This window comes from Oncorhynchus keta, chromosome 4 (genome assembly GCF_023373465.1).
Source record: "Oncorhynchus keta strain PuntledgeMale-10-30-2019 chromosome 4, Oket_V2, whole genome shotgun sequence".
NCBI lineage: Eukaryota > Metazoa > Chordata > Actinopteri > Salmoniformes > Salmonidae > Oncorhynchus > Oncorhynchus keta.
Genome location: NC_068424.1, coordinates 50,137,090 through 50,161,936, shown reverse-complemented (window position 1 = coordinate 50,161,936; position 24,847 = coordinate 50,137,090). Strand labels below are relative to the sequence as shown.

Here is a 24,847-nt window from a genome sequence, read left to right as displayed (position 1 = left end):
TACATTGTAAAAGGAAGCACGTGATTGTTTATTGTACATTTCAGTTGTGTATTTGTTCTTTCTTCAAAATTGACCTGGTGGTGTTCTCTTCAAATTCTATTTTCCTTTCACTGACCATTTTGTGTTGTTGAAAAACAGGGTCTGTGAGACATTTGTCAAACAGTCATATAAAAAGAAAACGAACATGACAAAAGCATGTCACTTTTTCCATCAAATGTACAATATACACAGATAAACTCGATTCATATTTATGAGGAGGGATTAAAATATTTTGGCCAGTACATTCATCATGTTTGTAAACAACTGTTTACTTATACTGCAGATAATTAAGTAACCACTAATAAATAAATATTTCATATAACATATTTTGGTAAGATAAAATAAACACACATTTCTCAGGGGGTGCATTGTGGATTTGCAGTTTCTGCACAGTAGCAGCGAAGAAAAACATCCATCAAGTATTTTGAAATTGTCCTTCAAAAGCCGTTGAATACTCCAGTTGTAATCCATAAGTTAGAAATGTGAGGTAATTGAATGGAAAAGGAGGTTGTGGAGGATTTGCAGGCAGGGCATGTCTCCCTCTGTCAATCAGTCAGTCAGGTCGCTGTCTGGGTGGTTTGCAGGGAAGAGGCTGGGGATGAGTCACTAAGGTGTCTCAGCATGTTTATAAATCACTGGAGTGCTGCCCTTGCCAGGATAGCAGACTGCGTCGTCACACACTGGACCTAGGACTCTCTCTCAGCCCTCTCCTCTCACTGGCCCTGATTCTGTCGCTCTTTCAGAGCCAAAATGGCTTTTCGGTAAAGATCTATCAAGAAACAGGGAAATCACATATCTCAGACAGTCTCATTTTTTGCGTTGCATTTCAGTGTGAGTTAAAAAGGAGAGACTGGGGGCTCACCAAAGGTCACGGAGAGGTCAACTGGCTGGGAGTATGCTCCTGGCATCTTCTCAGAGTTTATCCTGTTCTTTTTCACTTTCACCACTTTTTTCTTCTTCTTCTTGTCCCCTTTATCAACAGATGAGAAAATGTGAACGTTATCAACTCAGATGCACATTTCAATATTAAAGAGTGCTAACAACATGTTGTAACCTGTTAATACATCATAAAACATGCTCCAATACATTGGAGGCAGATTGAAGTGTTGTTTGAGGAGCACAGCTACCTTTATTCGAGTTGTCTTTGTCTTCGTTGTCAACTGATTCTGGGAGCTCTTGGGTCTCTTCCTTCACTTTGGCTTTACGTTTCAGCTTCCTTCGTTTCGGAGGTATTAGGGGACTGTTGGCCTTCTCTTTCTGCACACTGTGTTCTGGGTCTGCCTCTGTGCTACCTTCCTCCTCCTCCGCATTCTCTCCTTCGCTTTTCTCTTCTGTGTCCTTAATCTTCACCTGTTGTTTCTTCTTTTTATTAAGCCTCTTTTTGCTCTCCTACAATAAACAAGGCTTTTCAGTTCACATATTCCAGCAGTGAAAATGAATGTGCACCTCCAGATCTACTAAAACTAGTAGATTGTTTCACTACAAATAATCAATTGGAATCTTATCAAGATCAAATGGATCTACAACTAAAGATTATCAGTTGATTTGTACGTTTCAATGTCTTTACCTTTTTCAAGATGTTTCGAATGGGTTGTAGCGAGGGGGTCTTGGGTCTTAGGTCCCTTTCATGAGGGCTTTGTACTTTACGAAGGTCATTTTTGCTGGCACGGATTCTACACATAGACATTTCACATAAGAAAGGGTCCATACCATGATGCTTTAGCTAACATGGGCCATGTCTTTGCAGTAGTTCATGGATACATTCTGTGAATGCAACATTAACACATTGGCCAAGACAGATGATATCCTGTCTAACTGAAGGCACATCCCATTCATAGGCACACCATGTCATTTCAACGTGGAAATGTGGATACCAATTGGTTGAGAAGTTGATCAATGAGATTTCAACCTTTATTCACCGACTCCAATAGACAGACAGAAGGTTGTTGAAATCCCAATGTGTTATCACTATGCTTTCAACCATCTAAAAAGGACACCAACGTTCAAATGGAAATACAATGTCAGACATGTTGTATTTATACAACAACGTAACGGGTTATCACTGTGCATTACCTAAAAGCAGAAACAAATGGATTGCAGTTGAGATTACATTAAAAGTACATAGTGCAAGTGATCAATGCTGTTCAAGATTCTGCTCAGATTATTACAGCAATTGTGAAGATCTCCACAGACCTGCGAGCTTTGCACGCTATCTTGAACTTGCACGCTTTCTATGATTACGTACTGTAAGAAGACATTTACAGTTCCAGTAACCTCAAAATTTGTCCATGGAAGTGTTACACATTTTAAGGTTGAATAAATACGGTTACATTAGTTTGTAAGATAGCCTTTACTTTAAGCTATTTACTCTTACTACAAAAAGATAATTGAATTGTGTTTGGTTGACATTGTAACCAAATGTCAACATTTAAAGGATATGCTTGGATAATTTCATTTGAGCCACTGGCTTAATCCTATTATTTAACTTGTAATTTTGGTTTATTTGGAGATTTGAATCCAACATATAATTAGTTTACTTGTCTGGAAATCTACCAAATCCTCCATCGTTAACACAATGGAAAGGTCAAATGCTTTATCTAAATGTTGAAAGCGCGTGGGCGACGGAGAGAGACAAAATGGTGCAGTTTGAGGCCATGTGGCAGAGAGTGATAGGGCCACTGGAGATGGGGGTGTGAGCAGGTGGGTCTGGGAAGGGGGGATGTTGTGGATGTTTGTGTAAGTCTGTATGTTGTCATTTGTATGTATATGGTTTTTATTGTAAAAAAAAAAGAAAATCTTTGAGCTATTGTTTAATAAAATATTTAACAATGGCTGTTGATGACTTTGCAAATGCTATATAGGCTTAAATAGTATAATTGATGATATTTTACCTAATAAGTATGGTTTCATTTAATTTGCCCTGTTCAACCTACCCTTTGGAATGACTTCAATAGCAACAGTGAATATATTTAGTTATTAAGGGATCTCTCAATAATCATTCTCACGATAGCACATTGGTAGTAGTCAGTGACAAAAATCAAAGCTGGGCTTAGTTAAAATCCTGGATGGGCAACCAAATGAATAGATTTAGATCAACTCTCCAGTAGGAGGTGCTGCTATATGACGTTGAAGTTCTGAAATAGTTTCAAAGGTACAAATTCAACATATTTTATACAGGGTGTGTCTATCTTGAAAATTGTATTGTAACCTTACATTTCACACTCAAAGCAACAGTTTCCATTGATTACTTTTTTAAATCCACGTCACAATACGCTGACAAATTACATTGAAACAACGTTTATTCAACCAGTTTGTGCCAATTGGGATAGTTATGGTCGCTCTTACCTTTCCTCTTTGGGCTTGCGGCTCCTCTCGATCTTCCCACGCCTGTCCCTCTCGTCTGGTGCTAGAGGTCTCCTGTCCCTGATGTCCCTGATTATGCGAGAACAGAGTTCTGGGTAATCCAGATTGACAGCACGCAGAAGCCAGCGAAGACCCCGCAGCGTCTTCCTGTCTGTCCACCTCCGCAGGTCTATTAAGGCTGAGCAAGGCTCCTAGAGTGAAAAGGCACAACATAATCAAATCTATTTGGCCTACATGGATTTCTGTCTGTCTATGTATCTATCTGTCTCTTGAACATAATAAACATAATCTGTCTGTTTGCCTGGCTGTCAGTTTGTCTGTCTGTCTGTCTGTCTGGATCTTATGTCTGTCTGTCTGGATCTTATGTTTGGCTCTTCTGTCTGGCTGTCTGTCTAGCTCTTCTGTCTGGCTGTGTGGAGAGTGGTGTGTGTGAGAACTAGACTCACAATGTGGCACAGAGAACGGCTCTGGTTCACCAGTCTCTCCAGAGACAGGAGCTCAATTATCTCACTTCCCAGCAGGGCATTCATCTTGTCTTGCTTGTTGGCCAGCCTAAAACACAACACAGTTTATTCAGTGGATTCAAAAAAGGAAAAACAACTACACTGAAAGCACTAATCAGTTTCGTTACTGTGCTTCCTTGCCCACTGTACCATGGCAACACTAAGGTTTTAATGTAGGTAGTATAGATTATCTGTCACTTTGTCATGTACATCTCATAGAATATTGTATAACATACTTATAAACTATAAATATAACAAATATAGCTTTACTTTTTATTTTAAGGTTGATCAAGTATTCTATTCACACTCAAACTTGATATAAGAATTAGTCCTTACACCAGTAGTGGTTTTCCCGCCACTCTAGGTTGCTTCAGCAGGTCCGTCAGAAGTTCCTTGACCTCTTTAATCCTCTGCCGGTCACTGGAGTCCACCACAAAGATGAACCCATGGACCTCCCCATAGAGATCCCTCCAGGACCCCCGCAACTCCGGGGCCCCACTGATGTCCAGCAGGGTGACCAGGAAGTTCTCCACTCTCAGCTCCGTGCGGACACACCCATGTGTTGGACCCACGTCCACCGGGGGCACTGCAGACAGCGAGAATAGTTACAAGAGGACCTCAGTCAGCCATACGCAGATTTCTGTGTAATGTCTACTGTAATGTTACTGTTAATTGTTTTGTATTGAAGTCACTGTTACATTACCTCTTAACATCCCCCTGACAGTGGATGTTTTTCCTGCTTTATCAAGACCGACCACGAGTACATTGACTTTCCTGTGTGAAAATATGAGACATGGGGCTCGAGTTAGCATTTGGAGCAATTTAAGTCAGAGTAGTTGTAATCACAAGTGACTGAGGGACTGTGTTAATCCATTTGAGAGAAAGTCATTCTTACCTGATGGGTTGCTGGAACTTGGAGACCCAGCTGCAGCAGTTGGTTATCAGGTTGAACATGTTCAGTTGTGGTGAAACAGAACAAGGTGAGCACAGCGGCAACCATCTTCTTCTCAGTCCCCACCTGAAAGAAGAGCTCATTATGACACAGGGTCGACGTGCAAACTATAGACTTACAGAATGACCGGTGCTAAGTCAGCTGAGGTAACAAAGGCTACTGTCAGGTGATCAGGGTCAGGGCCAATAAACCCCTGAGGACATCAGAGCCATTTAGATCTTAATGTAAAAGTCGATCATTTCTTTACTGTTTGAAATCTCTTTGACAAAGGTTAGCATTATCTGTGTGACTATATAAACTTCACTATTAGAAAAAAATAGTCTTTGTAAAATGGTTCTTCAGCTGTCCCCAAAGGGGAACCCTTTGAAGAACTCTTTTTGGTTCCAAATAGAACCATTTTGGTTCCAGGTAGAACCATTTTTGGCTCCATTAGGACCCTTCCACAGAGGGTTCTACATGGAACCCAAAGGGGTTGTACATAGAACCAAAAAGGATTCTCCCTGGAAACAAAAAGGGTTCTTCTATGGGGACAGCCAAAGAACCCTTTGAACCCTTTTTTCTACGAGCATGGGTTATAGTACCTGGCTAAACTAGGTTACTTTGTTTGTACCCACAGTGCATTCCTATCCATTTCGGGATACACTATTCATTGGGTCTGTGCATTACCTGCTTACTGTATATCCTTTTTGCTATCCCCATAAACTATCCATAAACTAGTCCATCGGTTTCCACCATGGGGTTTGTTTTACAATGCACAGCATAAATGTATATAGACTCTCAACTACATGTTACGGAACTATGTGGCTGAACTGGCTGGCACAGTCTGATTACATTAAGACATGGTAGCCTACCAGTTGTCTGACAAATCTTTGTACCTGTGTGTAGTCTGCCACAGACTGGTTCTACACAAACAGCAGGTGTGTGAGTGTGTCCATCTGAGGTGTGCTAAATAAATCCAGCAGGCCTCAGCTCTCTGCCCTCTGCATCTGCTCAATCTCCATAAGCTGCCTAAGCCCAGACTAGTCAGGTAGAGCATAAACTAGCAACAAGACTTCAAATGACAGCATGGTTATCCAACTGGCGAGACGCGGGCAGATTTAGTACAAAGATAAAATACACACACACACACAGTTGCAGTCAGACGTTTACATACACCTTAACCAAATACATTTAAACTCAGTTTTTCACAATTCCTGACATTTAATCCTAGTAAAAATTCCCTGTCTTTGGTCAGTTAGGATCACCACTTAATTTTAAGAATGTGAAATGTCAGAATAATAGTAGAGAGAAATATTTATTTCAACTTTTATTTCTTTCATCACATTCCCAGTGGGTCAGACGTTTACATACACTCAATTAGTATTTGGTAGCATTACCTTTAAATTGTTTAACTTGGGTCAAACGTTTTGGGTAGCCTTCCACAAGCTTCCAACAATAAGTTGGGTGAATTTTAGCCCATTCCTCCTGACAGAGCTGGTGTAACTGAGTCATGTTTGTAGGCCTCCTTGCTCGCACACACTTTTTCAGTTCTGCCCACAAATTGTCTATAGGATTGAGGTCAGGGCTTTGTGATGTCCACTCCAATACCTTGACTTTGTTGTCCTTAAGCCATTTTGCCACAACTTTGGAAGTATGCTTGGGGTCATTGTCGATTTGGAGGACCCATTTGTGACCAAGCTTTAACTTCCTGACTGATGTCTTGAGATGTTGCTTCAATATGTCCACATAATTTTTTTTCCTCATGGTGCCATCTATTTTGTGAAGTGCACGAGTCCCTCCTGCAGCAAAGCACCCTCACAACATGATGCTGCCACCCCGTGCTTCACGGTTGGGATGGTGTTCGTTGGCTTGCAAGCCTCCCCCTTTTTCCTCCAAACATAACAATGGTCATTATGGCCAAACAGTTCTATTATTGTTTCATCAGGCCAGAGGACATTTCTCCAAAAAGTACGATCTTTGTCCCCATGTGCAGTTGCAAACCGTAGCCTGGCTTTTTTATGGTGGTTTTGGAGCAGTGGCTATTTAAGCTATTTAAGTTCAGACATTTAGACCATAAAAGTGCAAATTAAGCACATTGTCAGATTAAAGTAAAAAGAGAAAACTGACTTCAATAAAACACGTCACTGACTGCAATGATGAATATTGATATGGTTGAATCTGAAGACAACACTTTATTAGTTAACAGTGATAACCATGTGTACAACCTCTTAATGTAAACAATGTGCAAACGCCTAAATGCATTGCCCATTCTATAAATTATGCAAAACTGTATTAGTCCATGACAAAATATCCAATCCACACACAGCATTGTTCACTCAAAAACTCGTTCATATTACTTGTTTAATCCCGCAAGTAGAACACTTTCACCACTGTTCTCAGGGGTAAATCTATGAAAATAGAAGCCACGTGAAATGATAGATAGAATATAAATTAAATTAAATCTCAGCATACTTACAGTAGGATGTCAGTGTCCATACGTTTGTTTGAGTGTGTTTCTCTTGTGGCATCTTGTATGTACCAGATAACTAATCAGGGCTCAATAATTCCACTAATCCTGTGGTCACCTCATGTAGGTGGTGCAACCTGGGAAACACAGTGGTAACCTGTCTACCAATCATTCGGGTGTTTGTTAGATCGGCCTTCAACCGGATAGGTTGCTCTACTGTAAAGGTCCAATGCGGCCGTTTTTATCTGAATATCAAATCATTTCTGGGTAACAATTAAGCACCTTACTCTGATTGTTTTCAATTAAAAGAGTTAAAAATGAACAAAAATAGATTCTTAGTAAAGATACATTTCTCAAGCTAGAATTTTGCTAAAACTTTCTGGATTTATTCTGAGTGGTTAGGGGAAATCTGAGAACTAGCTGTAATTGGCAGAGAGGTTTGGAAAGCTCTTTCTTATTGGTTTATTAACACATTTGCGCCAATGGTGATCTCACCTGGCAGGCCAAAACTCCATCCCTGCAAAATATGCTGGAAATTCAAGCTGTCTTTTCAAACAGCTCTTATGCTAAAAGGGTATTATGATAATTTTCACAATTTCACAATATTATTCCAACCACATAGTGTGGAAATATTTATAAAATGAATCACGTTTTTGACTGCATTGTGATTTAGCTTGGCCAGATCAGGGCACCTGCTCATGGCCAATTTTAACAAAGATGTCTCATGATGTGATTTTTTAAATATATTTTTTATTTTTTTTACATCTAGTGCCCCTCCTTTAACAATGGAAGAGAGAAATCCAGATTATTGGTACTACCAGAATCCCCTCACATTTAATTGAGTTCAATTTGACCTATGATCTCCTGTGATGTCCATAATGAGTGGATAGAGAGGTGGTATCTTTACACCGATGGAAATAAAACAGGATAAACATTCAGTATGAGGCAAATGTAAAGTATGTTTAATGTTATCTTAAGGCTATTATTGACGCCTTGTAACATTGTAACATCTTTACAAGTTAATACATTATTACAATGGCCACTAGATGGCCTCAATTTCTATGGAAACATTCACATAATGGAGCTGTGATTACGTCACGGTGTGTGGTTTTGCTAAACAAGAGCAGACATAGGGAGGAAAGAATTTGCCCTGCAGTCTGTCTACTCATGACAAAAAAAAAACTCCAAGCGAACCTTCTTAACAACCCACAACAATACTTACGTATAAAAGAAAATGGTAATTTTATAAACAGTTAGTCCCAGTACAGTCAGTATGGAAAATACAAAGTAAAATCTGAGAGATTTGCTTACTTTAAATGTTTTCCATAACAAGGATAACATATCCTGGAACTGCCCTTTGTGTACATCCTTCATCTCGTTAAGTCATTACCCCAGTGTCCAATCAGGCATGGGCTTCATCTGCTGACTAGACTCATCCGAGGCTCTGACCACTGTGTCAGCTGGCAATGACACATACACACACACACACACACACACACACACACACACACACACACACACACACACACACACACACACACACACACACACACACACACACACACACACACACACACACACACACACACACACGCACACACGCACATACACACAACACACACACACACAGCAGCAGAAGCAGCAGCAAAGGCTTAGCACAACGTCCTTATGCCCTGCCCTATATACCCATGGCCCCACGTACCTAACATCTCTGAGAGTCCTGACAGCTGAATTCATGTCGGAGGGTTATGTTCCCCCTGAAGTCGCTCTGCTTTCGTTTAGAATGATCTATTAACTAGGGCTACAGAATGTTACCACGGAATAGTACACGATTGAACATCTATATGCCTCTGATGACTGTTGGACGTACTGTTTCAAACTGATTTAATTCGTTTGAATCTTGGCTCAGATTGTCTTCAGCTTTTTGTTCAATAACGGAATAGGGAGTGTGTGTGTACATACAGGGTGGGGTCCTAAAGACCTGCTAGGCCACTAATGTCTTAGTTCTACACTGCCGCCTTCCTTCCAGAAAGTAAACAACCACTACGGTTTGCAGCTACTGACCCACAGCGCTGTCTCGCCACTCACATTCATTAATAATAGGAGGAGGGCCTCCAGCAGACATTCACAATGCAGCGCCCACATCGTTGCCTGTCTGGGACCCATCTGGTTACACTGGGGGAGTGATTTTCATTTTGGGCTGAGCTATGGGTAACATTGTGCCTTTGAGCTATTATTGTACGGCGCTTGAAAAAACATGAATGTTTAATCTAGATTGATGCTTTCATATGGAAAACAGTGCCCTGGGATCATAATACGAATTCAAAAATGAGATCGATTTATCTTCCAAACTAGTGTTATTAAAACAATCTACATAACAGTCTGTATTTTAAGTACTCTGTTGATGGGCACAACATCTTATTTCAAGTTTAGCGACAGTTTGAAATGACTGGCCAGATTGAAGTCAACATTAAATTAAAGGAACCACGTTTGCACTGAGGAGCAAAAGCAAAAGGTGGTCAAAGGAGGCAGATGGGATCCCTCTCATAGGCCGAGCACCAATTCTAATAATCCCTGTTTGCACAGTAGCCCGAGCAAACAGAACACCGTTTCACTAGGTTCCATTCGTTCTAAAGGATGTGATGTAGTTGGTCATTTGTTTACTAAAATGTAGTACCAAGTGTAAATGTAATCCAAATGCAACACTGTGTCAAGTCACGGAAATACAAAAACTCAATTTTGGGGTACGAGCTTGCCTGGCCTTCCCACAGCACATGTTGACATAGCAGCGTTCCACATAGCTCTGGTGCTGTAACAGGGCCAAGTCTGTCCTAGTGGTGGTGTGATAGCCTAAAAAGGGAAACAGGACAACTGATCTATCTGTGCTCCTGCCCTGCACAACACACAGGCACTGAGAGAGAGAAGGTTGAGATGTACTGTATATAGCTGGCTGTAGTAGTGTTTCTAAGCTGTCGTGATTTGTAGTAGCCCCACCTGCTTCAATAACCTTCTGAAAGTAATTGCCCAAGACTTCTACTTTTTTCTATTCTGTGCTTTTGTGATATCCCCACATTACCATTGGGGCTTTCGTTATAGTTTTTTAGGATCCAAAACAGTGATGGCACTCTTATTGAAAATAGTCAAGTATAAATAGGTTACAAGCATGCACTCTCGATGACATGCACACAGCTGCACGCAGTAAGCGTAGATAAAGGCTCAGGACCCAGGAGCAGTGGGAGGTAGCGCTCACCCTCCAAGACCGATGTGAAGCTAGCCACAATAACGGTTAACCACAATAGTGGCGTTTGCGGTTCGCCTTCAAATGAAAAGTTCCCAATTGAACGTGACCCATTGAAAGTGATGCCATTTGTACTCGATCAAGGTTGGGATGTTGTTATATAAATTCAACAAAATACAATAATGAGCTAATTTGACCCCCCAAAAAATAATGTATTTGGACGCATACTTATATTCACTGTACAGTCTTACCTATGGATTGTGTCTCCGTGAAATGGTGTATCAGTCTACTCAGTGACACGCACAGAACATAACTGTGAAGAGTTTACCCAAATATTGGCGTCGTAGCTCTTATTAGGTACGACGAGCTGTCGCAATTGGCGTCGGCTAATGGGGATCCTAATCAAATCTATTGGGGGACTTTGTGGTAAATCACCTCCCCAGTCAGCCTATTGTGCGTTTCGGCATTCATATTTCACTGTAGAGCCTTACATATGGATTGTGGATCCATGGAATTCTGTATCAGTCTACTCAACACAACTGTGAAGAGTTTACACAAATATTAGCATCGTAGCTCTTATTGCAGGTCTTTGACACCAGTGTGAACTGAGGCACACTAGTTCACCAGTCAACCTACAATATGCATTGAACATTCATATTGCAATGTTCAGCTTTACCTATGGATTGTGGATCCATGGAATTGGGATATCAGTCTACTCAGTGACACCCACAGAACACAACTGTGAAGAGTTTACACAAATATTAGCATTGTAGCTCTTATTAGGGAACTTTAACTATGGCAATTCCCCTCGCTATTCAGCATATTTACGCATATTGACGTTAATATTTCATACCCCATTTCATGGATCCACAATCCATACGTAAGGCTGTACAGTGAAACATGAATGTAAATACGCACAATAGGCTGACTGGGAAGTGATTTACCACAAAGTCCCCTAATGATAGTATCATGGCTAACATTTGTGTTAACTCTTCACAGATGTGTTCTATGGGTTTCACTGAGTAAGCTGATACACAGTGGTGTAAAGCACGTCAGTAAAAATGCTTTAAAGTACTACTTAAGTAGGTTTAGGAGGTATCTGTACTGTACTTTTTTTTTTACTACTTTTACTTTTACTTCACTACATTCCTGAAGAAAATAATGTACTTTTTACTCCATACATTTTCCCTGACACCCAAAAGGTACTCATTACATTTAGAATGCTTAGTAGCACAGGAAAATTGTCCAATTTACACACTTCTCAAGAGAACATCCCTGGTCATCCCTGCTGCCTCTGATCTGACGGACTCACTAAACACAAATGCTTTGTTTGTAAATGATGTCTTAGTGTTGGAGTGTGCCTCTGGCTATCTTTAAAACATGTAAAATAAAAATATGGTGCTATCTGGTTTGCTTAATATATGGAATAAATGATTTATACTTTTATTTTTGATACTTAAGTGTATTATAGCAATTACATTTACTTTTGATACTTACGTATATTTTAGCAATAACATTTACTTTTAATACTTAAATATATTTAAACCCAAATACTTTTAGACTTTTACTCAAGTATTTTACTAGGTAACTTTCACTTTTACTTGAGTAATTTTCTATTGAGATATCTTTACTTTTACTCAAGTATGACAATTGGGTACTTTTTCCATCACTGCTGACACACCATTTCATGGATCCACAATCCATAGGTAAGATTGTACAGTGAAATATAACTTTGACCCCAAAGCAATTCTGAATTCTAACACATCCACAGTGCAATTTCAACTGACCTTTTTTTGTTGTTGGTTAAATTAACTAATTATTGTATTTTGTTGAATTTATATAACAACGTTGGACCATTATCTAGTCCAAATATGTCATAATTCCACAATTTTTATCCGTTTGCACCACTTTCAATTGTGAACTCTTATTTTGAAGGCAGATTCGACTAGCGTTGCTAATCGTTATTGTTGCTAGCTTCGCATAGGTGTGAAGTTAGCAGCAATAGCATGTTCAGACACACCTGCTTTCTTGTTCAGTGGAGGAGCTAACAAAAACATTCACTTTTGCATTTCCTCAAGTTTTCAATGGGACTCTACGGCGAATAAATTGCTTCAGTTTTGATTATGCTTTGCAACAAGTAAATGTGGGTATTGAGCCCATCATTTGCAGGCAGACATCAGCGGCATGACTTTTGCATTGCGCTGGAAAATGTATTTGCCGATCTTTAAGATTGTGGGAGAATGACTCGTATTTACACGTATGCGACAACCACTGGATTCGATTTGGAAGACTACCCTAGAGATATATGGGTGGTGGTTTATTATGTATTGTTTGTATTGTGGCCACGAGTGGCAATGCCACGTAATATAGGCTATTGATACACAAAGGAGTTATTCTTGATGTGTGTGGAAAGTGGGCGAAAAGACGTTGTTTAACAAACTTGATACATTCATGAATGATAACAAACGGAACTGCTTTGTTTGAAGAAGTCGATACATTGTTGCTGGATAAGGATACATACAATCTGACACTTGGAAACTACACTTTTCTTTGAGCCGTTCGTCAGCCCTATAGGTCTCATTTGTGTGACGTTGTTTTTAGTCATTGAGCCATGGAAGAAGAGGGCGAGCCAGTCGTAAACATCTCGGACGTCGAGCAATTCCACCAGGAATCCCCCTCTGAAAACGGAGTCATGTTGGTTGTAAACCACAGTAACATTCAACCCCCTTTCAGCGTGGTGTTGGCCACTTTGTTGTATTGCGCAGAGTTTGTCTGCGCGGCTGTGCTTTGCAACATGTACCACAAGAGCGATGACGACACCTGGATGGGGTTGACCATCACCTTCATGTTGGTGCCGGCTGTATTGACTCAATTGGCGCTGACATTCATTCATAGAGACTTGGGAAGAGACCGCCCCCTGGTCCTCTTCTTGCATCTACTTCTCCTGGGCCCACTCATTAGGTAGGTATGGTGCCGAGTCATCACAGTGCTGAGTAGTAGAATAATGTAATGAGTGTTGCACTGCCTTTACCCAAGGCCCAGGCTTTCCTGGTACAGGGAATAGTGCTCTCACCTCTGGCCCCCAATCAGCTGTTCTCTCTCCCTACATTGGTGGGATCATTCTGGTGCTCTCTGGGGTAGGATGCTGGGGAAGCGTACCAGTTGACAGGTGGAACTGTGAGCGAGGAGGCTTTTCGAAGGAGAGGGTAAAATGGCTTATATAGGACTGTTCTACTGCCTCACAGGGACTAGAGCACTTGACTGCACCACAGGTTCATATACTTTAGTCCCCAGTGAACTCTCTTTCCCGCAACAGCGCTGCAGGCCTACTAAGAAATGCCTCTGTGGAGAGTAAAATGCTCCACAAGGTAAATTCACTTATCCTAGAATCAGGGCAGTATTTTCCCGTCTCTTCAAACCTGTTTGACCAGATGTGAAGTGGGTCACGGTTAAGATCGACCCTCTCTCATCATTTACACCTCTGTCAGACATGTGACTCACGCATCCTACTGTAGATACAACTGCTAATGTGTCAACCCACTTCTAAATGGGTTTGAACTGCCACTGCCAGAGGTGTATTTATGACGCAGATTCTGTTGCCAAACGGCACAAAGCGGGAAAGGCCCTACCTGAATTTGTCCAATAGAAACTCAAATTTTGCTCTGTTTGGTCCCTAAATGGTTTCCGTAATGAGTATACCCCAGGCACATGTGACAATTCACAATGAGATCAACCTCATTTTTGAGGTCATTTGGTATTCCGAAATTAATCTTAGTTTAGATCAGACACTTTTTTTCATTTGTTTCACATACAGCTGAAGTCGGAAGTTTACATACACCGTAGCCAAATACATTTAAACTCTTAAACTCAGTTTTTCACAATTCCTGACATTTAATTCGAGTAAAGATTCCCTGTCTTAGGTCAGTTAGGATCACCACTTTATTTTAAGAATGTGAAATGTCAGAATAATAGTAGAGTGATTTATTTAACCTTTTATTTCTTTCATCACATTTCCAGTGGGTCAGAAGTTTACATACACTCAATTAGTATTTGGTAGCATTGCCTTTAAATTGTTTAACTTGGGTCAACTTGGGGTTCTGGTAGCCTTCCACAAGCTTCCCACAATAAGTTGCCTGAATTTTGGCTCATTCCTCCTGACAGAGCTGGTGTAACTGAGTCAGGTTTGTAGGCCTCCTTGCTCACATGCTTTTTCAGTTTTGCCCACAAATTTTCCCACTTTCTCCTCCAAACATAACAGTTCTATTTTTGTTTCATCAGACCAGAGGACATTTCTCCAAAAAGTATGATCTTTGTCCCCATGTGCAGTTGCAAACCTTATTTTGGCTTTTTTATGGTGGTTTTGGAGCAGTGGCTTCTTCCTTGCTGAGCGGCCTTTCAGGTTATGTCAATAGAGGACTAGTTTTACTGTGGATATAGATACTTTTGTACCAGTTTCCTCGAGTATGTTTACAAGGTCCTTTGCTGTTGTTCTGCGATTGATTTGCACTTTTCACACCAAAGTACGTTCAACTCTAGGAGACAGAACGCGTCTCCTTCCTGATATGACGGTTGCGTGGTCCCATTGTGTTTATACTTGCATACTATTGTCTGTACTGATAAACGTGGTACCTTCAGGCGTTTGGAAATCTCTCCCAAGGATGAACCAGACTTGTGGAGGTCTACAATTTTTTTCTCTGAGGTCTTGGTTGATTTCTTTTGATTTTCCCATGATGTCAAGCAAAGAGGCACTGAGTTTGAAGGTAGGCCTTGAAATACATCCACTGGTACACCACCAATTGACTCAAATGATGTCAATTAGCCTATTAGACGCTTCTAAAGCCATGACATAATTTTCTGGAATTTTCCAAGCTGTTTAAAGGCACAGTCAACTTAGTGTATGTAAACTTCTGACCCACATGAATTTATACAGTGAATTATGAGTGAAATAATCTCTGTAAACAATTGTTATAATAATCTCTGTAAACAAAAATGACTTGTCATGCACAAAGTAGATTTCCTAACCGACTTGCCAACCGACTTGTGTTAACAATGCATTTGTGGAGTGGTTGAAAACTAGTTTTAATGACTCCAACCTAAGTGTATGTAAACTTCTGACTTCAACTGTGTCTAATTGGCTGAAATGACACCAATCATAGCTCTCATTTTGTTTTGGTGTGAAATGCACACACTTTGAAGGCTCTAATACTTACATTTCTGTAAAGCACTCTACCCCATGAGAGTTAAGGTTTCTCTTTGTGTCTAGACCTGTTTGAACAAACCGTCATTTGTCACTGGTGAATTAAGGTTAAGGTGGAGTCTGGTTGCTGTTTCAAAACTGAGCATATCTGAGTGATACTGTTGGTTAACTTTGGTGTGTCAACAGAACCTTGGATTTTACAATTTGATCACTGTCGGCCTAGTAGATAGCTGCGGGTGTGGCCCATAACACTGTACAAAGTAGGCCTTCAGCATGTTGACTTTACCTCTGCATTGCTTACCATTCAAAGACCCAGAAAAGCAGAATAACAGTGTTTCATATTTCATTTGAGGTGTTCTGCATTCAATCTTTTCAATTCCGCAACAAGGACTGCCTTGAATCTGATAGGTGAATGTGCTCCGTTAGAAGTGAAGCGTGATTATCAGCTATGTGTGTCAAGTATTCAAATATCTAGAAGAGCCTAGGACTGGAATGTGGAAGCAGTGCCCTGTGTCATATCACTTGAGATTTCTCTCAATGTTATATATTGTAAGATAATAGATGGTTCTATTCTAATAAACACCTGATATCTACATACCGTGTGCCCTTTGGAAAGAATTCAGACCCCATTATTTTTTCCACATTTTGTTATCTAATGTAATGTTATTTGTCACATACACATGGGTAGCAGATGTTAATGCAAGTGTAGCGAAATGCTTGTGCTTCTAGTTCCAACGGTGCAGTAATATCTAACAAGTAATCTAACAATTCCCCAACAACTCCTAATTCACACAAATCTAAAGGGGTGAATGAGAATATGTACATGTAAGTATATGGATGAGCGATGGCCGAGCGCTATAGACAAGGTGCAATAGACAGTATATACATGTGATATGAGTAATGTAAGATATGTAAACATTACTTAGAGTGGCATTGTATAAAGTAACTGGTGATCCATTTTATTAAAGTGGCCAGTGATTGGGTTTCAATGTAGGCAGCAGCCTCTCTGAGTTAGTGATTGCTGTTTAGCAGTCTGATGGCCTTGAGATAGAAGCTGTTTTTCAGTCTCTCGGTCAGCTTTGGTGCACCTGTACTGACCTCGCCTTCAGGATGATAGCGGTGTGAACAGGCAGTGGCTCGGGTGGTTATTGTCCTTGATGATCTTTTTGGCCTTCCTGTGACATCGGGTGCTGTAGGTGTCATGAAGAGCAGGTAGTTTACCCCTGGTGATGCGTTGTGCAGACCGCACCACCCTCTGGAGAGCCTTGCGGTTGAGGGAAGTGCAGTTGCTGTACCAAGCTGTGATACAGCCCTACAGGATTCTCTCGATTGTGCATCTGTAAAAGTTTGTCAGGGTTTTGAGTGACAAGCCAAATTTCTTCAGCCTCCTGAGGTTGAAGAGGCGCTGTTGTGCCTTCTTCACCACACTGTCTGTGTGGGTGGACCATTTTAGTTTGTCTGTGATGTGTACGATGAGGAACTTAACTTTCCACCTTCTCCACTGCTGTCCCTTCGATGTGGATAGGGGGCTGCTCCCTCTGTTGTTTCCTGAAGTCCACAATCATCTCCTTTGTTTTGTTGACGTTGAGTGAGAGGTTGTTTTCCTGACTCCGAGTGCCCTCACCACCTCCCTGTAGGCTGTCTCGTCGTTGTTGGTAATCAAGGCCACTACTGTTGTGCCGTCTGCAAACTTGATGATTGAGTTGGAGGCATGCATTGCCACACAGTTGTGGGTGAACAGGGAGTACAGGAGGGGGCTAAGCACGCACCCTTTTGGGGCCCCAGTGTTGAGGGTCAGCAAAGTGGATATGTTGTTTCCTCCCTTCACCACCTGGGGGCAGCCAATCAAAGTCCAGGACCCAATTGCACAGGGCGGGTTTGAGACCCAAGGCCTGCAGCTTGATGAGGAGCTTGGAGGGTACTATGGTGTTGAATGCTGAGCTGTAGTTAAATCCTTATTCTAAAATGGATTAAATAAAAATTAAAAATGTCCTTAGCAATCTACACACAATACCCCATAATGACAAAGTGAAAACAGGTTTTTAAAACCTGTTTTTGCTTTGTCATGGGGTATTGTGTGTAAATTGAATGGGGGGGGGGGACTATTTAATCAATTTCACTACAGACACCCTGGTTCGAATCCACGCTGTATCACAACCGGCAGTGATTGGGAGTCCCATAGGGCGGCGCACAATTGGCCCAGCGTCGTCTGGGTTTGGTCGGTATATGTTATTGTAAATAAGAATTTGTTCTTAACTGACTTGCACAGTTAAATAAAAAAAATACAATAAAATACCCATAAGGACTTAAGGCTGTAATCGCTGCCAAAGGTGCTTCAACAAAGTACTGAGTAAAGGGCCTGAATATTAATGTAAATGTGGTATTTAATTTAAAAAATATGAATTTGCAAAAAAATGATTTACTTGTTTTTGCTTTGTCATTATGGGGTATTGTGTGTTGATTTATGAGGGGGAAAACTATTCAATCAATATCATAATAAGGCTGTAAAATAACAAAATGTGGAAAACATCAAGGGGTCTGAATACTTTCCTGTATATGCACGGTATATGTTCAATTCAAAGGGCAGGTTTGGCGTGATCTCTGACTGTACTAGCTCCACCTTTTATGACAAATCAAGTGACTGACTTGCAGGCATTTTCCAAACCCGCACAAGGCATCACATTGGCACACTGTTTACAGCCATGCTCCCCCACTCCCTCACTGTAGCAGTGCTGATCCGTGAGAATCAGACCTTTTTTTATTTGTTTGTTTTCAGAAGAACTAGATCAAGGTTCGGTTTCAGGGTTTTTCTGCTACAGCTACACAGTTCCACAATCATACTCTGGAGGGTGGCTTGTTTGGGGATGTGGTTCCCTCCGTAGAGGAAGCTACATATCATTCCCGTCCTGACATTTTCCTGCCTTAAACCATATTTTGTTTCTAAGTGAACGGTTAACTGTGTCAAAAACAGATGCACTAGATAAACAGCTGTGCGTTAGTTCCAGTTACTCCCACAGGCCACATCTCCGCTCTGGGCTGATCTGCTGTGCACTTCCTGTGGAGCATGGTGGATGATGTCATCATCATCATCAGATCATCTGCTGTGTAGGCGCAATTCAATATTGCATGTTGCCTAGCAACTCCACCCAAGGGTTTGAATGTTGTTGACTTCACGGCTTGCTTTACCAAGTAACAGGCAAGGACTCTAGCTCACAGGGTTGTATCCGTCCTGTAACTCACATTCTCACATGTCAATGAATGAACGCACAGTAAAGTTTCACAAGCAACGTAGCTTAGAATCTTTCTAAGATAATACTGTATGTTGATAAGATGTCACATGGCCAACTGAGAATCTCTGTATAGTGTCAGGTTGGTTCCCAGCTTGAGTGACCCTTGTCCCAGCTTGTCTAAGAGAATATAATTATCCTCCGAGGCAGAGGAGGCTACATACTTAGTCATTACTGTCCCTGTCCCATCATGCAACTCTGAAAGTGTTTACACACAGCGAGGAAAGGTTGGTGTCTTGATGTCCTGTATTCTGAAATGCTAACTTAGTGCAAACATTCAAAGAAATTGAATATGTCTGAAGGTCAAAATTGATCTTTTTTTTTGGCACCAATGTCTCTTGTGGGTGTTAAGCATAACAGGGTGAGAAATCTCTACTGGACCTAAAGGAGCATGTTGAAAGTATTTCCTGATGATGAAACCGCCCTTGTGCCATTTTCTATGAAAACAAAAGCCGCAGTTGCTTGAACTGCAGCCCATGCCTTAAAGCAGGGTTTCTCAAATCCTGCCCACAACTGGCAGCACCCAAGTGATCATAAATTCGGAGCACAGGTGCAGCTGACCCGTTCGTAATGCTCGTGGTCAATTTGGTTTGACATTTGATATCCCTATGGGGCTAGTTGGGGACCATCATTAAATAACATGGGACAATATATGAAAATGGCAATAGCTCCAAATTTGAGTGACAAACCTCAAACCAACTATAAATTGTAGAAATTAATATACAAATATTGAATGTGTTAAAATACACTATTTACAAAAGTATGTGGACAGACAACCCCTTCAAATTAGTGAATTTGGCTATTTCAGTGACACACGTTGCTGACAGGTGTATAAAATTGAGCACACCGCCATGCAATCTCCATAGACAAACCTTGACAGTAGAATGGCCTTACTGAAGAGCTCTGACTTTCAACGTGGTACTGTCAAGTCAGTTTGTTTCTGCACTGCTAGAGCTGCCCTTGTAACTGTAAGTGCTGTTATAGTTAAGTGGAAACGTCTAGGAGCAACAACGGCTCAGCCGCAAAGTGGTAGGACACAAGCTCACAGAACGGGACCGCCAAGTGCTGAAGCGTGTTGCATGTAAAAAATAGTCTCCTCGGTTGCAACACTCACTACCGAGTTCCAAACTGCCTCTGGAACAATGCTCGCCACCATTGTACTCTGGAGCAGTGGAAACTCGTTGGAGTGATGAATCACACTTCACCATCTGCCTGTCCGATGGATGAATCTGGGTTTGGCGGATGCCAGGAGAACGCTACCTGCCTGAATGCATAGTGCCAACTGTAAAGTTTGGTGGAGGAGAAATAATGGTCTGGGGCTGTTTTTCATGGTTTGGGGGAGACCCCTTAGTTCCAGTGAATGGAAATCTTAACGCTACAGCATACAATTACATTCTAGATGATTCTGTGCTTCCAACTTTGTGGCAACAGTTTGGGGAAGGCCCTTTCCTGTTTCAGCATGACAATGCTCCCGTCCATACAGAAATGGTTTATCAATTCTGCGAGCCAGACCTAATCGCCCAACATCAGTGCCCGACCTCACTAATGCTCTTGTGGCTGAATGGAAGCAAGTCCCCGCAGCAATGTTCCAACCTCTAGTGGAAAGCCTTTCCAGAAGAGTGGAGGCTGTTATAGCAGCAAAGGGGGGACCAACTCCATATTGATGGCCATGATTTTGGCATGAGATGTTTGAGCACATGTCCACGTACTTTTGGACGTGTACTGTATGTGCTTCATGAAAATATTGTCCCATTTACATTGTGTAACATATTGAAATGGGCTATCCAATGTCAAACCACACCAGCCAGCTGAAGCTAGTTGGCTAGCACTATCTAGCCTAGGCGACTTCAAGACACACAACTTGAAAACAGTGTAACCGGGTCATCTAGAAGGGTGAGTGACTAGCTGTGAACTGTTTTGACAGTGTGAATGTACAAACACTTGCCACTTGCGAACACACACACACACACACACACACACACACACACACACACACACACACACACACACACACACACACACACACACACACACACACACACACACACACACACACACACACACACACACACACACACACACACACACACACACACACACACACACACACGAGACACCCACATTACCCCCCCAAGACAACTAATTTAATTCAGTCATGGCCACTGCATTTCTTAATAACCAAGCTGAAAAACAAGACCAAACCAGGAAGTTCAGCCCCCCCTTTTTAAGTTCCTTATTGCATGTGTGTTTTACTGCTCTTTTTACAAGAACTTGTACTGTAAGCTAAGAGCAAAGTGATTTTTATGGCCTGGGAGTGATTACCTGGCAGTAGGCACTTTGCTTCAGCCAATGGTACCATTAGATGCTGCTGTGGACATCGGGCATATTGATTCTGCCAGCCAACCATTTTCTCAGCTGTGCTTTTTCCTGTAAGTGTAATGCATTTAGTCTCTTAGTCATTTTTTTTTCAGTGTTGGCTGGCTAGACTGACTCAGCACTCATTCTCAGCTGCATTATGATGCCAAATTTCCCTGGAAGTAAATCAGTCTTGTGCCTGCTACTTCTCTCCATCTGTGGAACTTAGTTTCACGATTGTGCAATCAGACAAGATGGCCTCGATTCTTATGCATGGGCTACCAGTATTGTAGTACCACTCGAGCGATGAGGCAGCTTGTGGATGGCACAGAGTGCCTTCCCTACCCCTCCTTTAAATGTCTCTCAGTTCAGCGAGAGTTGAAGTCAAAGACGAGAGGCGGCATGTTTTGGTTATGCACCGCAAGGTCACAGCCAACGTGATTCCACCAGCACCACAACAGCTGAAAAAACACAGTGGCTGAAAATGGCTGACGGACTGTATGCCAGAGGGCTCTCGTAGCAGCACAAAGCTGAGCTGCCAGGAAGTGAATCCTAGTAGTAGCCAGCCTGTCTGTGTGTTCTCTCCCCTAAAGCCCATGTCCAAAGTAGGAGCTGTTTTGGTCTGAAAGACAACATTCCAGCCACGTGCTGTGTGATTTAGTAGTTGAGTGTGGATACATTGGATGTTATTAAGTGTCTTGTGTACAGCTAACCCCTGCACTAGTACTATTCAACATAAACAGACGTAAAGGAGAGCTACACCACATGTTTATCAGTGAACAGTGAAAGCATTTACCTCTGGGAAGGGAACACACCCTTCTTAGGTTTCAGTGCCATAGGCTTAGGTTTCAGTCATGCTGTCACATAGACTGCCCTCTGGTGGAGTCATATATAAATGTCACATTTCAGTCTCGAATTGAAAAGTGAAGCAAAATATGATATTTATTGAATGATAATACAAACCCTCGACTGAAAATAAACAAGGCAATGTTTTTTTGTTAGCCCGTGTTGCCCTTTGGTGGTTATGTGAAATTGCTAAATTTTCAATGGCCCTCTTCTGTCCTCAGGTGTTTCGAGGCTCTGATGGTTTATTTTAAGGCAGGCAAAAAGGAGGAGCCGTACGTGACCATCTCCAGGAAGATCAAGCTGAAGAAAGACCAGGGCACGCCCATGGAGTGGGAGATTGGCCACTCAGAGCGCAAGCTGGCCACCCACCGGAACGCCTTCAAACGCACCGCCGTCATCCAGGCCTTCCTTGGCTCCACCCCTCAGCTCACCCTGCAGCTGTACGCCACCATCCAGGAGAAGTACTTACTCCCCGTCAGAAGTAAGAGTTCTCTTGATGGCATTAATGGTGAATGCTGTATGTCTTGTTTTGGAGGGTCTAACGAGTGCTTTGTCTCTGTGTTCATCCCAGTGACTCTGATGATCATCTGCCTCATCTCTGTCACCTACGGGGCCCTGGTGTGCAGCGTGCTGGCCATCAACATCCGCTACGACGACTACAAGGTGCGGCTGCGCCCGGCCGCCTACCTCTGCATGATCCTGTGGCGGGTCCTGGAGATCGCCACGCGCGTCACCTCCCTGGTACTGTTCAGCACGGCGCTCACCTACTGGGTGATCCCCGTTGGCCTAGGCAACCTTCTTTTCTTCTTCCTGCTGCCCTGGGTCGAATTCTGGGCACGACGCGCCTCGCTGCCCGACAACGTAGAGAAGAACTTCAGCAAGCTGGGCACCACAGTGGTACTGTCGCTGGTTACCTTCCTGTACGCCTGCATCAACATCTTCTGCTGGTCGGCCGTGCAGCTGGACCTGGGCCACCGCGACCTCATTGAGAAGAAGCAGCGCTGGGGCCGCCTGGCCGCCTACTACGGCGGACGCTTCCTGGAGAACGGCGCGCTCATCACCCTCTGGTACTTCCACAAGTCGGACTTCTACGAGTACGTGTGCGCCCCGTTGTTGGTGGCTCAGCTGCTCATCTGCTACAGCCTGGCCGTGCTCTTCATGCTACTCTTCTACCAGTTCTGCCACCCGTGTCGGCGCCTCTTCAGGCACAACGTGCACGACTGCCTGGCCTGCGTCTGCTGCTGTATCTGCTGCCGCAGGGGTGGGGGGAGAGAGGGGCAGGGGCAACCCAATTCCTATTCCACCACTGCCACCATGGTGCTGGTGCCATTGGAGCCGCCAGAACTGCAGCCCCCAGATCTAACCAGCCAGCTGGTGGAGCGGGAGACAGCCATCATTGAAGACATAATGGAGGCGGCTTGAGAAGGCCCCATGTGATGATTTGATGATATGGGGTCATTGCGTGGTGCAGCTACTGAACTAATGGCTATGTGCACTCAGGACTGTTATACTGTGAGTGGTGCAGATGAGACGGACAGAGCTTCTAGTTCTGTACTGCGGTGCACAGAGGACAAGTTGGTCCCAAGTGGTTAGCTAAGCGCATTTGAAATTGGTACCATGATTTTATCGATTTTCCTCATTTTAGAATAACACGTGCATGCAGAGCTTTGGGCTCAAAAAGATCAGCTGTGACATAGACAATGTTGCATCACTGTTGTTGAATGGGCATACTGTACAGGTAGAGAGGCAGTGGGCCGCGGGAGACCAAAGAATATACTCTGATAAGATATGCCGCCGTGATGCATAAAGGCAGACTTGAGAATAGCAGCACCGGGGTCAGATACAGGGGGGCCAGGTGTGTGGAAACATGTGGCCTCGGGCCGACTTGCCCTGTAAACTGGGACTTCCCCTGATTACCAGCGGTTTACTTAATGAATAAACCCAACATGTTGCATTAGGTCTCTTTCATCCACACGTCAAAGCCCATATATGTAACATGAAGGAAATGAAAGGTCAGATGAAATCCGAGCTACCTTCCTCAAACCCCACTCCACCCACTGTGTATTTAATGAATGATTTCTATTATTAGTACCTGGCCCTTTTTTGTTGTTGTTGCCTTTTGCGCACAGTGTTTAATTAAAAGTCAAGCTCAGTGAGTCATGCCGTGTTCACTTGCTAGTCGGGAACTAGGAAACTCAAATGTCCAACTTGCTAACCGGTTGAACGCGGCACGACTTACAGGTTGGACATTTCAGAGTTTTGTAGTTCCAACTTGCACGTGAACGTGGCAATAGACATGGATCATTTTAAAGAACAAATGGGTTAAAGAGACAATGGAGATTTTATGTAATCACACACATTGTCATTGAGATGCAATTCACAACTGTTTACGTTCAATGATGCCTTACCGGTAGTCTGAGTACCAGTCTCTTTACCTAACGTTCCACTCCTTTTCATTGCCAATTGGGATTAGCTAAAGAGACTGGTACCCGGGCTACCTTAATGGTACCGTATGTCTGAAATATTAAAGTCCATTATTAGTCTGCTTTTTAAGTGTATGGTCTGTTCAATGGCATGTTAAGTGCCTTAACTACTACATTATTACTTGAATGAAAAAGTTA

At 42.4% G+C, this 24,847-nt stretch overlaps 2 protein-coding genes across 5 annotated transcripts; one reads left to right on the top strand and one right to left on the bottom strand.

Moving 5' to 3' along the window:
- arl13a (ADP-ribosylation factor-like 13A) lies at window positions 1-17,532 on the bottom strand. Of its 4 annotated transcripts, none has more exons than XM_052509129.1 (10): window positions 16,837-17,532; window positions 4,801-4,923; window positions 4,609-4,679; window positions 4,242-4,491; window positions 3,849-3,954; window positions 3,385-3,593; window positions 1,607-1,712; window positions 1,167-1,428; window positions 902-1,009; window positions 1-808 (listed from the first exon to the last, which is right to left on the bottom strand). In XM_052509129.1, exons 2-10 carry the CDS (start codon window positions 4,857-4,859, stop codon window positions 753-755), a joined length of 1,227 nt encoding a protein of 408 aa, XP_052365089.1. In that variant the 5' UTR covers window positions 4,860-4,923; window positions 16,837-17,532; the 3' UTR covers window positions 1-752. The 4 variants fall into 4 exon arrangements, with proteins under 4 accessions (XP_052365089.1, XP_035619400.1, XP_035619394.1 ...); XM_035763507.1 differs by lacking the exon at window positions 16,837-17,532 and adding an exon at window positions 9,006-9,181; XM_035763501.2 differs by lacking the exon at window positions 16,837-17,532 and adding an exon at window positions 8,615-8,932.
- Window positions 12,523-24,774, top strand: xkrx (XK related X-linked). The gene is made up of 3 exons (XM_035763489.2): window positions 12,523-13,502; window positions 22,448-22,707; window positions 22,798-24,774. Exons 1-3 carry the CDS (start codon window positions 13,153-13,155, stop codon window positions 23,646-23,648), a joined length of 1,461 nt encoding a protein of 486 aa, XP_035619382.1. The 5' UTR covers window positions 12,523-13,152; the 3' UTR covers window positions 23,649-24,774.
- Window positions 24,775-24,847: the final 73 nt, after the last annotated feature.

Bases quoted from the DNA above. Each gene is read 5' to 3' on its own strand.
- arl13a (XM_035763501.2), bottom strand. From the start codon at position 8,670: ATGTACACAAAGGGCAGTTCCAGGATATGTTATCCTTGTTATGGAAAA. The intron at 3,955-4,241 runs GTAAGGACTAAT...GTTGTGTTTTAG, and splicing joins GCGGGAAAACCACTACTGGT to GCTGGCCAACAAGCAAGACA. The intron at 1,429-1,606 runs GTAAAGACATTG...TGTTTATTGTAG, and splicing joins TTCGAAACATCTTGAAAAAG to GAGAGCAAAAAGAGGCTTAA.
- xkrx (XM_035763489.2), top strand. From the start codon at position 13,153: ATGGAAGAAGAGGGCGAGCCAGTCGTAAACATCTCGGACGTCGAGCAA. The intron at 13,503-22,447 runs GTAGGTATGGTG...TTCTGTCCTCAG, and splicing joins CTCCTGGGCCCACTCATTAG to GTGTTTCGAGGCTCTGATGG. The intron at 22,708-22,797 runs GTAAGAGTTCTC...TGTTCATCCCAG, and splicing joins GTACTTACTCCCCGTCAGAA to TGACTCTGATGATCATCTGC.